Here is a 15,406-nt window from a genome sequence, read left to right on the forward strand (position 1 = left end):
AAATACTATGTATTAATTGCAAGGCAGAAGAGTGGTAAGGACTAGGCAATGGGGGTTAAGTGACTTGCCCAGGGTCACACAGCTGGGAAGTGTCTGGGGTCAGATTTGAACCCAAGACCTCTGGCCTCCAAGCCTAGCTTTCAATCCACTGAGCCATCAGTCTGCCCCCTTCCTATCATTTTTTCATAGAATCATTTTAATAACTGGTCTGCTGAATGATTTCATATGGAGGTTGTTTTGTTTTTCTCTCCCTGGTTTGATTTTGTTTTTAGGGAGTTTCTGCATGAGGCAGCATGGTCACCTCATTTCCAAAGATAAAAGATAAAGGCATTCTTTTTTGTTTTTTTGGATAATTCCTGCAGATATGAATGAATGTGGACTGAAACCTCGTCCCTGTAAGCACAGATGCATGAACACCCATGGCAGCTACAAGTGCTATTGCCTCAGTGGCTACATGCTGATGCCAGATGGCACCTGTTCTAGTAAGTAACTTTAAAAAGCCCTTCTCGGCCATTCTCCCCCAAGCAGAGGAGGTCTTTTACCCATGATGCTGAGGAGCCTGGCCAAACAAGAGGGATGGAGAGGGAGATGCTACCGTTGGTTAGAGAACCAATAGGTAGCCCGAGGTCGTGGGAAAGTAGGCAATAATTTGTTTTAAAAGATTCTTTTTAACACTGGTACTTTTAGTGAGGTGACAAGTGCCCTCAGGGGACAGAGAATCTGCTGTCCCCAACCTATCCTACACCTCATCCCACTGAAGATTGCCAAGAGTTGCCAGAAATGCTTTCAGATAAACATTCCAGAAAAGAAAAGCCTTTCTGTAACAAAGAGAAATGAGGGTCCTGTGGGAGCTGAAGTGTCTGTATAGAAGGGAGAAAGCCTTTCAGGTATTACATTTCTTTGGAAAGAGAAGAGCCCCCACGTTGGCCACCAGCACAGCCTCCCTCCACTTCTCTCACATGCTCTCTCTCCTCCTTTCCTCCCCCTCTCCCTGAAGCCCCCTTCCCATGGGACATTTATGTGCCTTAGTAAAAAGTAGCACCCTGGGGACCCTGTTAGACTGTAAACCCTCTGGTGCATTTGGTTTTTCATTTGAATGAAATTCAAAATTTCATTTTCATTTAAATTTGTCTGGACCAACTAGATAAGATATTACCCCTGGTTCCCTCCATAGTCTACACATACTCTGGATCAGTCTAAAGCCCTCAAAATCTGCCATAGGACCATAGATCTAGAAAGAGAAGAAATCTTATTTTACAGATGAGGAAACTGATGTCCAGAGAAATTGACTTGCCAAAGGTTACACAGGTAGTAAAAGCATCAGAGATGGAATCTGAACCTGCATCCTGTAATTCAAGATTAAACAACAGAAATTCTCTATTAAGAACTGTATTTCAATTAGAATTCTCGAAATGTTCCTCAGAAACTACCCAATATGAAAAACAGAGAAATTATTTTAGTCTTGATATTATGTTTATATGTGCTTGTAAATATATTATATAGTTATTATTGTTTTAATATGGAGGATAATACTATTTCATTTGTATTATATAATTGTATTTTTTATAGTTTATTCTGTGAATATTTATTTATGTACATGTTGTTCCCTCTCCATTAAAATCTAAGTTCCTTGAAGGTAGAGAATGTTTCATTCTTTGTATTTTAATCCCTGACTTCTAGAGAGTCCCTGGAATGTAGTAAGAAGTCAATAAATATTTCTTGATTGATTAATTATTTGAATCTTCCCTGCCTTCATTGGTTGGTCTGTGTCTGGGGCCAAAAATATTCATCACCCAGGAACCAACCCAGTCTCCTAGGGGTGACTTATTTATTTATTTGTTTGTTTTTGTGAACTGAGCTAGGCTAGTCCTCAGCTGATGGAATCACAGTCTGGGACATCATGGAACTCTTTGCAACTCATTGAGACCTAGTAGAGTTTGAGGTCTCCTGGCCAGTCTTCAAGAAGCCACAGTCTCCACATGCCACAATAAAATATTAACACTTTGCAGGCTTCCCACTCCCACCTCATGAGCCAAAATATTTCTTAAAGCTCCCCAGTCGTATTGGCTTTATTCTGATTTATCCTTTTCTTGCTCCTCTTTGCCATGTGTGGGTGTATGAGTGTGTACAGGTATGTGGGTGTGTATTTTGCATGTTCATATTTATTTTCTTCCTATTAGATTATCAGCTCCATTAGGGCAGAGACTATCTTTTGTCTCTTTTTGTATCCTCAGTACTTAGCCCCATGCCTGATTCATAATAAGATCTTAACAGATGTTTATTGATTGATTAACAAATGCTTGTTGAAGTTGATTAATTAGAATTGTATGATAATCAAAGCAAGAACCAGAAAAATATGATCTACACAGATTTGAGAAGGGAGCTCTTGGGCTCTTCAAATTAAATGCTTACCCGTATTTACTTTTAGATTCTAGGACCTGTGCCATGACAAACTGCCAATATGGCTGTGAAGACACCAAAGATGAGGTACGGTGTCTGTGTCCATCAGCTGGGCTACAACTGGGACCTAATGGAAGAGCTTGTATAGGTATAGGAATATGAATTCCTTCTTTTCATTTTTTCTCTTTTGTTAATGGAACTCCCCTCTTTTTGTGCGTATTTATCCGTCAAAGAGAAATTGTTTTTATCTGAAATTTCTCTGTCAAATAGAAAGAATATTGTTACCATCTAATTTTAACAAAGGGGTAAACTGAGGCAGATTCTAAGGCAGTACTCCAACAGTACTGATAATTTCCTTGGAAAGTCAGCAGGAACACTATAAACTGGAGGAGAAAAAAAAAAACATGTATAGATGGGAAGAGGAGAGAAGGAAGAAGCCCACATTTAGACCTAGAAGTAAAAAAAAGAACATTTTTTCCTTTTTTTTAAACATTATTTTATTTGGTCATTTCCAAACATTATTCATTGGAAACAAAGATCATTTTCTTTTCTTCCCCCCCCCCCCACCTCTCCCATAGCCAACGCATGATTCCACTGGGTATCACATGTGTTCTTGATTTGAACACATTTCCATGTTATTGGTATTTGCACTAGAGTGTTCATTTAGAGTCTCTCCTCAGTCATATCCCCTCAACCCCTGTAGTCAAGCAGTTGCTTTTCCTCGGTGTTTTTACTCCCACAGTTTGTCCTCTGCTTGTGGATAGTGTTTTATTCTCCTAGATCCCTGCAGATTGTTCAGGGACATTGCATTGACACCAATGGAGAAGTCCACTACCTTCGATTCTACCACAATGTATCAGTCTCTGTGTACAATGTTTTCCTGGTTCTGCTCCTTTCGCTCTGCATCACTTCCTGGAGGTTTTTGCAGTCCCAATGGAATTCCTCTACTTTATTATTCCTTTTAGCACAATAGTATTCCATCACCAACATATACCACAATTTGTTCAGCCATTCCCCAATTGAAGGGCATCCCCTCATTTTCCAATTTTTGGCCACCACAAAGAGTGCAGCCATGAATATTCTTGTACAAGTCTTTTTCCTTATTGTCTCTTTGGGGTACAAACCCAGCAGTGCTATGGCTGGATCAAAGGGCAGACAGTCTTTTATCGCCCTTTGGGCATAGTTCTAAATTGCCCTCCAGAATGGTTGGATCAATTCACAACTCCACCAGCAATGAATTAGTGTCCCTACTTTGCCACATCCCCTCCAGCATTCATTATTTTCCTTTGCTGTCATGTTAGCCAATCTGCTAGGTGAGAGGTGATACCTCAGAGTTGTTTTGATTTGCATCTCTCTGATTACAAGGGATGTAGAACACTTTTTCATGTGCTTATTAATAGTTTTGATTTCTTTGGCTGAGAACTGCCTCTTGATTTTTTGTACAATTGATTTACCTCTTTGTAAATTTGAGTAATTAAACCTTTGTCAGAGGTTTTTATGAAGATTGTTTCCCAATTTGTTGCTTCCTTTCTGATTTTAGTTACATTGGTTTTGTTTGTACAAAACCTTTTTAATTTGATGTAGTCAAAATTATTTATTTTGCATTTTGTGACTCTTTCTAAGTCTTGCTTGGTTTTAAAATCTTTCCCTTCCCAAAGGTCTAACATGTATACTATTCTGTGTTCGCCTAATTTTCTTATAGTTCCCTTTTTTGTGTTCAAGTCATTCACCCATTTTGAATTTATCTTGGTGTGAGGTGTTGATCTAAATCTAATCTTTCCCACACTGTCCTCCAATTTTTCCAGCAGTTTTTATGAAATAGTGGATTTTTGTCCCCAAAGCTGGGGTCTTTGGGTTTGTCATATACTGTCTTGCTGAGCTCACTTATCCTGAATCTATTCCACTGATCCTCCTTTCTGTCTCTTAGCCAGTACCAAATTGTTTTGAATACCACTGCTTTATAATATAGTCTGAGATCTGTGACTGCAAGGCCCCCTTCCTTTGTATTTTTTTTTCATTATTTCCCTGGATATCCTTGATCCTTTGTTCTTCCAAATGAACTTTGTTATGGTTTTTTCTAAATCAGTAAAAAAAATTTTTGGAAGTTCCATGGGTATGGCACTAAATAGATAAATGAGTTTGGGTAGGATGATCATTTTTATTATATTAGCTCATCCTACCCATGGGCAGTTAATGTTTTTCCAGTTGTTCAAGTCTAGTTTTAGTTGTGTGGAGAATGTTTTATAGTTGTGTTCATATAGTTCCTGTGTTTTTCTGGGGAGATAGATTCCTAAGTATTTTATTTTGTCTAAGGTGATTTTGAATGGGATTTCTCTTTCTAGTTCTTGCTGCTGAGCTGTATTGGAAATATATAGAAATGCTGATGACTTATGTGGGTTTATTTTGTATCCTGCAACTTTGCTCAAGTTGTTAATTATTTCAATTAGCTTTTTGGTTGAATCTCTAGGATTCTTTAAGTAGACCATCATGTCATCCACAAAGAGTGATAACATGGTCTCCTCCTTGCCTATTTTAATGCCTTCAATTTCTTTTTCTTCTCTAATTGCTACTGCTAGTGTTTCTAATACAATGTCAAATAATAGAGGTGATAATGGACATCCTTGTTTCACTCCTGATCTTATTGGGAATGCATCCAGTTTATCCCCATTGCAGATGATATTAGCTGATGGTTTTAGATAGATATTGTTTATTATTTTTAGGAGCGACCCTTCTATTCCTATGCTTTCTAGTGTTTTTAATAGGAATGGGTGTTGTATTTTATTAAAGGCTTTTTCTGCGTCTATTAAAATAATCATGTGATTTTTGTTGGTTTGCTTGTTGATGTGGTCAATTATGTGGATGGTTTTCCTAATATTGAACCAGCCCTGCATCTCTGGTATAAATCCTACTTGATCATGGTGAATGACTCTTCTGATCACTTGCTGGAGTCTTTTTGCTAGTATCCTATTTAAGATTTTTGCATCTATATTCCTTAGGGAGATTGGTCTATAATTTTCTTTCTCTGCTTTTAGCCTGCCTGGCTTTGGAATCAGTACCATTTTTGTGTCATGAAAGGAATTTGGTAGAACTCCCTCTTTGCTTATTATGTCAAATAGTTTGTATAGTATTGGGGTTAGCTGTTCTTTGAATGCTTGATAGAATTTACTGGTGGGATTTTTTCTTAGGAAGTTCTTTGATGGCCTGTTGGATTTCTTTTTCTGATATGGGATTATTTAAGAAATCTATTTCTTCTTCTGTTAGTCTAGGCAATTTATATTTTTGTAAATATTCATCCATATCACCTAGGTTGGTATATTTATTGCCATATAGTTGGGCAAAGTAGTTTTTAATGATTGCCTTAATTTCCTCTTCATTGGAGGTGAGGTCCCCATTTTCATCCTTGATGCTGTTAATTTGCCTTTCTTCTTTCCTTTTTTAAATTAGATTGTATTTTGTCTATTTTGTCTGTTTTCTCAAAGTACCAGCTTCTAGTCTTGTTTATTAGTTCAATAGTTCTATCATTTTTGATTTTATTAATTTCTCCCTTAATTTTTAGGATCTCTAGTTTGGTTTTCTTCTGGGGGGCTTTAATTTGTTTGTTTTCGAGTTTTTTGATTTGCATTTCCAATTCATTGATCTCTGCCCTCCCTAATTTGTTAACATATGCACTCAAGGATATGAATTTTCCTCTAAGTATTGCTTTGGCTGCATCCCATAAGTACTGCTTTGGCTGCATCCCATAAGGTTTGAAAGGATATCTCACCATTGTCATTTTCCTCAATGAAATTATTAATTGTTTCTATGATTTGTTCTCTAACTAACCAATTTTGGAGTATCATATTATTTACTTTCCAATTAGTTTTTTATTTGGCTCTCCATGTACCCTCACTGATCAATATTTTTATTGCCTTATGATCTGAAAAGGTTGCATTTACTATTTCTGCTTTTCTGCATTTGAATGCCATGTTTCTGTGACCTAGTGTATGATCTATTTTTGTGAATGTTCCATGTGGTGCTGAGAAGATGTATTCCTTTTTGTCCCTATTTATTTTTCTCCATATGTCTATTAACTCTAATTTTTCTAAGATTTCATTCACCTCTTTTACCTCTTTCTTGTTTATTTTTTGGTTTGATTTATCTAAATTTGATAGTGGTTGGTTCAAGTCTCCCACTAATATGGTTTTACTGTTTATTTCCTCCTTCAATTCTCCTAGTTTCTCCATTAGAAATTTGGATACTATACCATTTGGTGCATACATGTTGATTAGTGATATTTCCTCATTGTCTATACTCCCTTTTAACAGAATATATTTATCTTTCCTATCCCTTTTGATCAGGTCTATCTTTGCTTTGGCTTTGTCAGATATCATGATTGCAACTCCTGCCTTCTTTCTATCAGTTGAGGCCCAGAAGGTATTAACCTTCCTCATATGTGTTTCTTGAAGACAACATATGGTAGGGTTTTGGGTTCTAATTCAATCTGCTATTTGTCTACGTTTTATGGGTGAGTTCATCCCATTCACGTTCAATGTTATGATTGTCACTTGTGGATTCCCTGGCATTTTGATATCTTCCCCTAGTTCTGACCTTTCTTCTTTAGCTATAACCTTTTGAACCAGTGATTTACTTTAGGTCAGTCCCCCCAGTCCCCTCCCTTGATATACTTCCCTTTCTAGCCCCTCCATTTTTATGCTCCCTTCCCCTCCCCCCTCTCCTTCCCTCCTTTTTTATACTCCCTCCCCCCTCCCCCTCCTTAATTTTGCTTTTTTTCTTACCCTGTTGGATAAGATAGAATTCAGAATCCCACTGGATCTAAATGTTCTTCTTCCCTTTCAGAGTTGATTTCACTGGGATTAAGGTTTAAGTAATACCACTTCACGCTCTCTTCCTCTCCTTCTCATATGAGAGTTCTTCCCCTCCCCTTCCCATGTGTATCTTTGCATGGGAAAGATTATTCTATTTAGTCCCCCCCTCCATTTCTTGAAGTAAATTTTAGTATCATTGACGATTCCCCCCCTCCCTTTTTCTTTCTTTGCCCCCCTTTCACCAAATCTTCATGATGCCCCAATCTTTCCCTATGCACGATTCTTCTAATTACTCTTATGATGCATACAATTTTTGAGAATTAAACAATACATTTTCCCCACATAATAATATATATAATTTGATATAAATGTAGTCCTTATAGAAGAGAGTTTGACTTAAAGAAAAAGATAAGATTTATCTCCTTTTCCCTTTCTTTCATATTTACCTTTTCATGTTTCTCTTGCTTTCTGTGATTGGATATCAAATTTTCCACTAAGTTCTGGCCTTTTCTTAGCAAATGCTTGGAAATCTTCTATTTTGTTGAATGCCCATACTTTCCCCTGGAAGTATATAGTCAGTTTTGATGGGTAGTTGATTCTTGGTTGGAGACCCAGCTCTCTTGCCTTTCTAAATATCATGTTCCATGCTTTGTGGTCTCTTAGTGTGCTAGCCGCTAAGTCATGTGGGAACCTTTTAGGAGCCCCTCTATATCTGAAGCTCCTCTTCTTGGCTTCTTGTAGGATTTTCTCCTTTTCTTGGAAGCTCTTGAATTTGGTGATTACATTCCTGGGGGTTGTCTTTTGGGGATTTAGTATAGAGGGTGTTCTATGAACCCTTTCTATTTCTATTTTGCCCCCTTGCTCCAGAACATGTGGGCAATTTTCTTCTATAATCTCCTGTAGTATAGCATCAAGGTTTTTGTTTATCTCTGGTTTTTTGGACAGACCAATAATTCTCAAGTTTTCTCTTCCTCCGTTTTCCTGGTCTGTTACCTTATCAGTGAGATATTTTATGTTTTCTTCTAATTCATTAATTTTTTGGCTTTGCTTTATTAACTCTTGCTGTTTTGCCATCTCATCTTCTTCCAGTTGCTTATTTCTGGTCTTTAGGGACTGGATTTGTTTTTCAGATTGTTCTACCTTTTTGTTAGAGACTTCCAGCTCTTTCTCTAATTGTGAAGTCTTGTCTATCAGACTGCTGATCTCTTTCTCCCATTTTTCTTTCCAGAAGGTTTCCATCTTTTGGATAAGCTCCAATTTGAGTTCTTCCAGAGCTTGTGGATAATTTCCATTTTGGGAGGCCTGTTTTGATTTTGTTTGGATTTCATCCTCTTTCTCTTCTTTTTCTTGGGTACTCCTGCCATAAAAGTTTTCAATAGTCAATTTTTCCCCTTTCTTCTTGGAGGCTTGATTTTGGGCCATGTGAGCCATTCCTTTGGTGGTTTTATTCCCCTTTTCTTTTTGGTCTGGGGTCTGGGTGATATGGGTGGGTTTTCTGTGAATTTAGGTTGCCTCAGACTAGTTCTTCCCAGCCTCTGAGGTTTCTTAGAGTGCCCCTGTGCTCAGTGCAACCACCCCTGTGTTCTGGGTGTCTGCCCCTCTGTTCAGCGCGCCGGCCCCCGTGCTCTGTGACCTCTTCTCACTGGTGTGCAGGAATCTCCTGTGAAACTGCTCTGAAGGGTGGAACTCTGGTATTCCCTGTCAGTTCCCAAGGAGCCTGGCTTGCCCCCCCCATTCACTACAGTGAGGTGCAACACTTTGGCCTTAGGCAGTTTTTACAGACTCTCGAGACTCCTCACTGTTCCCAGTTTGCAGGGCGCTCTCTGTCTGTGTGCTCTCCAGTTCCCGGGGTTTTCCCATGGAACCGCCCTGAGGCGTCGTTTCCTAGCAGTCTTTAGATCCAAAGGACCCTGGTGTGCCCCTCCCCCCAGACAGAGAAGTTCCTCACTCACTCGCTGTCCCAGTGAGAGCTCTGATACCCTACTCTGGTTTGGTGAGGGAGGTAGGGGGGGGAAAGGGCGGCTCAGTTCACATTTTTGTGCAAGCTTTTCCTCCTTATTATCGTGTAGAAAGGTCCAAACCCCACGTACCTTCATTTCTGTGGGGTACTGGAGAGTCCCTCCTTTCTTCCAAAGGTGATTTTTATACTCTTTTGAGATAGTCTATTTCACTCAGTGCCGGGGAGAGGAAGCGATTCACGTCTAGATTGCATCCATGTTTACCCGGAAGTCCTCGAACATTTTTCTTGAAGCAGAAGGGTGTACCAGAAAGAACACTAGGGAGAAAGTACCAGAGGACCTGGGCTCAAATCCCCATCTTCCCTATATGACTTTCAGCAAGCCATTTCAATTTCATGACAATGTCTCATTTTGACTCCAAGCTTCAAATTCAAGTCAAAAGGTGCATTTCAGTGAGTTGTCTCCTAATGGTAACCATTAAAATAAAATAAAAATAAAATAGCTAGATGGCATAGATGGAACTTTCCCCACATCCTAGATCATACAACAGTCTTAGAATCTTAGAGAGTTGATTCAGCCTCCGAAAGGCTATAAATTGTTTGAATGGAGGACTTTAGTCCATTGAAATTCATTCTACCTATTCTATCAACCTCGTATCTTCTTTTCCTTATGGAAACACTTCTTTCTTGACCTAGATGTTGATGAATGCACATCTGGTAAAGCTCTCTGTCCCTACAATCGGAGATGTGTGAACACCTTTGGAAGCTACTACTGCAAATGCCACAATGGTTTTGAACTGAAATACATCAATGGGCGATATGACTGTGTAGGTAAGATTTATATGTATGGCTCCTTTCCACCACTACCACTACCGCCACCCAAATTCATGGCTCATTCTTTCCTACCAGTTTCTCAGTAGCAACTTCAGAGTCTTATTTGCCAAGTTATGACTCAGCAGTAGATAAAGATGAAATCTAACAACTTTCTGGAAACTATACTCATTTGCTGGTTCTAAAGATAGATATTTGAACATGAACAATGAATGACTTTAATATTTGAACCTCTGTGATGGTAAAATTCTCATGACCATAGAACTTTTGTTCTTGAGTTGAAAGGCAACCCTTTCAATCATTTCATTGACAGATGAATAATCTGATGTCTAAAGACATGAAATAATACAGTAGAGATACTATTTAGTGTCAGAGGAACTGGTTTCAAATTGTAAGGCCTTAGACAAATCATTTCACTTCTTGGGTCTCAGTTTCCTCATTTGTAAAATTAGGGTTAGGGTTAGATTAGGAGGCTTCAAAGATTCCTTCCAGCTCCAAACCTAAGATTCTATGCTTTGCCCTATTTTTACAAAAATATTTCCATGATTGCCATCTATAGCAGCAAAAACAAGGAGTGTAGGGAAAATGATTAATTATAAAAAGGGTAGGACTGGATTATTTAAGACCCTATTTAAGAATAGGGTCTCTAGGAATTTAATTTATTCCAAAGAGATTTATTTACAGATTTACCATTTATTTACAAACTGTAGAAAGAGTGAAATAAGAAAATCAGAGAGAGGATAGGGTAAGATATCTATCCTAAGCACTAAGTAATTTACTCATGGCCCCTGGCTCAACCCAGTCAGGGAGAATTAGTCCTTAGCCGGAGAGGCCTTGGCAAAGACGAGGACCTGGGGATGTCTCTCTCAAGAGGTAGGTCTCTCCTGGGCTACTTTTCAGAAAATCCAGGAAAGGAGTCAGCTTTTTCACTCACCACGTGTCGGTCCAAAGGGAGAGATGCAAGGACAGTCTCACCAGGAACAGGGTCTCAGGTCCAGTCAGTAGATTCTTCACCAGCCTCCAACTCAAACTCAGAACTCCAGAAGAAGCTGAAGTCCAATTCAACTCCACTCAGGAAGTTGTAACTCCCTTTTAAAGTTATTTTTTTTGCATCACTTCCTGTGCCTTCCCCTAATTTTACACCTACCAATCACAGTTGAAGCTTTGCTTAGGATGGCCCACGGGGCAGTCTGTTTGACTCTGATTCATCACTCACTATTGCACACGTGTGTCACAGGTCTCCTCACTTAATGATTTAATGGGATGTTTACACTTTTGGTGATTATAAAAATGGGCAGGGGAGTTGGTTTAATTTTCACAATGGGGAGAGTTAATTTCATTTTCACAATCAGGGGAGAGTTAAATTTAATCTTCACAGGAGAAAATAAAAGTAACTAGTCTTGTTTAGTTTTGATGAAAGAATGGAAGTAATGTTTCTCTACCTAGAATTTAACAGCCTCCCTTTCATAACAGTTTGCCAAGTATTTCATTTTTTCAAAGCCTGCCTAAGGTATAATGATGGCTTAGAAGAAGATTCCAATTTCTCCTGCCTTTCCTGTCTTTGCTTCATCTATTTTTATCTATTTAGTGTCTACATGCTCTCTCCATTATCAAAACCTGCCCTCAAGAAGGGAGTTTATATTAATCATCAATACATAAATATGAATTTAAACCATTTGTTTACTATTCTCAGAATTGTAATGCAAATTATAAATTGTATAATGAAAATTTAGACTCCTGATTAAGGAATTAAAGTCATTAGGGAGTACCCATGGGGTTATTTTGGCAGAAGCAAAATGGACCTTCCCATTACCCTTAAGATTTCTTCAAGTACTATAAGTTCTCTATTCTGTTACTCAATTTAACAAACTGGCTGTTTTTTTTTTTTTTAGCTATTTCATAACAAGGAAAATTTAAACAGGGATATGGGTACAAAAAATTAACTTATTGAGGAAAGATCTGTGTCAGGATTTCTTAGCCTGAAAAACATTTTTTTGAATAGTATTTCGGTAACTTCTTCAATATCATTAGTTTCTTTTGTAATCCTATATTTTTAAAAATCATTCTAAGAATGATTCCATAGGCTTCACCAGTTTGCCAAAGGGGTCCATGACATTGAAAAGCTTAAGAACTCTTTATCTAGATGATGAAGATTCCCACATTCAGAGACTTATATGAGCAAAAATAGACTTTATTAATTATTAATGCGTATCTTCCTTTACACTATGCATGGGATATAGGTAGAACAACAGTTGGTCCCTGAGTTTTGAACAATGTTCATGACCTTAAATATTTTAAAGAAGACCAGTAGAGGACAATTCTTAAAGTCTACTGCCTGATTAGGGACCTGTTGCTAGAATCAAAAATGCAGACTAGATGATCTACAATTCCTTTTCTCACTGAAATCCAATGAGTCCGTGTTAAACACTTTGAATAACATTACTCTAATGATACCACAAAAGAGGGCTCCAGAAAATAAGAATTATCATTGGGTACTTCCATCATTTTCTGTTTTAAAAACTGATTAAGGAGATTGGCATCTGACTTCTCTTTGCCATCAAACACCAGGGGTTTTACGATTAAAAACAAAATGTTATCCTCTCTATATGTATGTATTTGTGAACACATGTAGATAAAGAGCTAGATGAGGTTTAAGATTAGTGGTCCTGGAGCAAAGGAGAAGGAAACTTTCTAAACCATCATCCCAACCTAAGTAAAGACCAATCTGGAGCTACATCTTGGTAGTTCTCTGTGTCCTAACATCTGAACAAATCTGGATTTCCACCTATAAGCTCTGTTTGGAAGCATTAAACAAAGGCAAAACTCCTTGTCAGTTTCGAACCTCTCTATTCCATAGCAGAAACTTTATTTCTTTATTTGGGAAGAGGAAAGGGGGTAAATAAAACTCCCTTAACTCACCCCACTAGAATTAAAAAGCAAACAAACCTAAAAACTCAAGAGAAGTATCAATTCCAATTTCATAATACCTTCCTTCGAAATCAAAGGATGAAATCTCTTGTGATGGGGAATAGCCTTGACACGCACAGTGTCAAGTACCAGTGAAGCTTCCAAAAGATGGCTCTCTGGTTCATAATACTTGGCGATTTTTGTCTCACAACAAAAGCTAAAGCTTTCAGAACAGATGAGCCACTGAGTTATTTGGAAGCTACTGAGAGCCAGGGGGTGGAGTATTAGCACACTGTTTTCAGCGAGTTTTCATTGAAATGTTTATTTGTTTGGTTTTTTGTAGATATAAATGAATGTATGGCAAATACTCACAAGTGCAACATTCATGCTGACTGCCTCAATACCCAAGGTGCTTTTAAGTGCAAATGTAGACAGGGATATAAGGGTAATGGATTTCATTGTTCTGGTAAGTAGAATCTGATTATGTATTGACCAACAGCTAATAGAAACTCAAATAAGGCTCCCCCCTTCTCCCATCCTTTGTCCTTTGATGTTATATCCTTTGATGTTATAGAACCATAGACCTAAAAGTGTCACTTAATTATTCTGTGCCTCAGTTTCCTTACCTGTAAAAAGGAGAAAATTAGATTAGATGGCCTCTAACTAGAGACCATCTAGACCAATTTATATGCAATATAATCTCCACTATAAATCAATTGATAAACCTTTTATTACATGCCTACTATGTTTATATATAGTACATTTTATATACATATATTATTTATAATATATTTATTAAGTACCTATTAAGCACCTATTCTACTATGTGCTGGGGATACAAAGAAGCAAAAGACAGACTCTGACTTCAAATTGTTTACAATCTATCTAATGGGAAGACAACATGCAAGCAAATAACACAAAGTCAACTATATACAGGGCAGCTAGATGGTGCAGTGGATAGAGTGCCAGACCTGGAGTCAGGAAGACCTGCGTTCATATTTTACCTCAGACAGGCTAGGTGACCAGGGGCAAGTCACTTAACCCTGTTTACCTCAGTTTCCTCCTTGTAAAATGAAGCAATGAAACTGGCAACCCACTCTAGTATCTTTGCCAAGAAGACTCCAAGTGCATTAATAAAAGGGTCAGACGACTGAAATAAGTAAACAACAAGCTACATACAGGACAAATAGGAAATAAGAGAGAGAAGGCACTAGAATTAAGAGGAGTTGGGGAAGGCTTTCTGTAAAAGGTGGGGTTTTAGTTGGAAAGTGATTGTCCTGCCCCTTCTTGAGGACCTTCCAGGGTCTTGAGATAACCTCTTGAGATAGCCCACTTCACTTTGGCCACTCTACTAGTTAGCAAGTTTTTCTGACATAGAACCTCAATTTTCCTCTTTGCATCTTCACTGATTGTTCCTGGCTCTGCTCTATGGGACTCAAAAAAACTATCCTAATCATTCCTCCACCTGACAGTCCTTCAGACACTTGATGAAGCAGTCCTGTATTATCTGAGTTTTATTTTCTCCAAACTAAATCTGCCCAGTTCCTCCAACCAACTCTCATACGGCATGAACTCAAGGTCTTTCAGCTTCTTGGTTGCCCTTCTCTGAATACTGCCCAGCTATGAATAATAGCAGAATTGCTTTTTGTGGTGTGAAAGAATTGGAAATTGAAGGTTTGTCCATCATTCGGAGAATGGCTGAACAAGTTGTGGTATAGGATGGTGATGGAATAGTATTGAGTTCTAAGAAATGACAAGCAGGAGGATTTCAGAAAAACCTGGAAAGACTTACATGCACAAGTGCAAAGTGTACAGAATAAGAACATTGTTCACAGTAACAGCAATATTTTTTGATAAACAATTGTGAATTATCTAGTTATTCTCAGCAGTGAAGTAATCTAAGACAGTTCAAGAGACTTGTAATGAAAAATATCATCTGCCCTCTGAGGAAGAACTTTCTGAATGCAGATTGAAATATACTAGATTTATTTCTTCCTTTCTTTTTCTCTTTCTTCTCTTTCTTTTCTTCCTTTCTTCCTTTCTTTTCCTTCTCCTACCTCCTTTACCTCATTCTCCTCCTTCTTTTTCTCCTCCTTTTTTCATTTGAGATCTTGTCCACAAAATACCTAATATGGAAAAATGTTTTTACTTTATTGCACATGTTTTATATATGTAATATATATGCATATATATTTCTTACTGTCTCAATAAACTGTGGGTAGGAGGGAGGGAGAGAATTGGGAACTCAAAACTAAAAAAGATAATGTTAAATTGTTTTTACATGTAGTTGAGGAAAATAAAATATTATTTTAAAAATAATAATAACAGAGCTGAGACTAGTACCCGAACCTAGTAACATTCAAGGAAATATTCTTTAAAAAGACCTATCCTTTAGGCCAGAGCATTCGATACTTAGAAAACTTTCCTTGTTTTCATTCCCTGTGAATTAAAGTGCCATGATCCTTAAGAAAGCTGATCTCTTCCTAATGTGACAAGGAAATCACTT

At 37.9% G+C, this 15,406-nt stretch overlaps 1 protein-coding gene across 1 annotated transcript in view; it reads left to right on the forward strand.

Annotated features, from left to right (window-relative positions):
- The window catches only part of EGFL6 (EGF like domain multiple 6), a 73,482-nt gene that overhangs the window by 28,059 nt on the left and 30,017 nt on the right, over positions 1–15,406 (forward strand). The window contains exons 4-7 of the mRNA XM_001381028.4: positions 363–482; positions 2,429–2,548; positions 9,859–9,993; positions 13,244–13,366. Of these exons, the coding sequence (XP_001381065.4) occupies positions 363–482; positions 2,429–2,548; positions 9,859–9,993; positions 13,244–13,366 (498 nt within the window). The remainder of the gene's footprint in view (positions 1–362; positions 483–2,428; positions 2,549–9,858; positions 9,994–13,243; positions 13,367–15,406) is intronic.

Source organism: Monodelphis domestica, chromosome 8 (assembly GCF_027887165.1).
Source record: "Monodelphis domestica isolate mMonDom1 chromosome 8, mMonDom1.pri, whole genome shotgun sequence".
Taxonomy (NCBI): Eukaryota; Metazoa; Chordata; class Mammalia; order Didelphimorphia; family Didelphidae; genus Monodelphis; species Monodelphis domestica.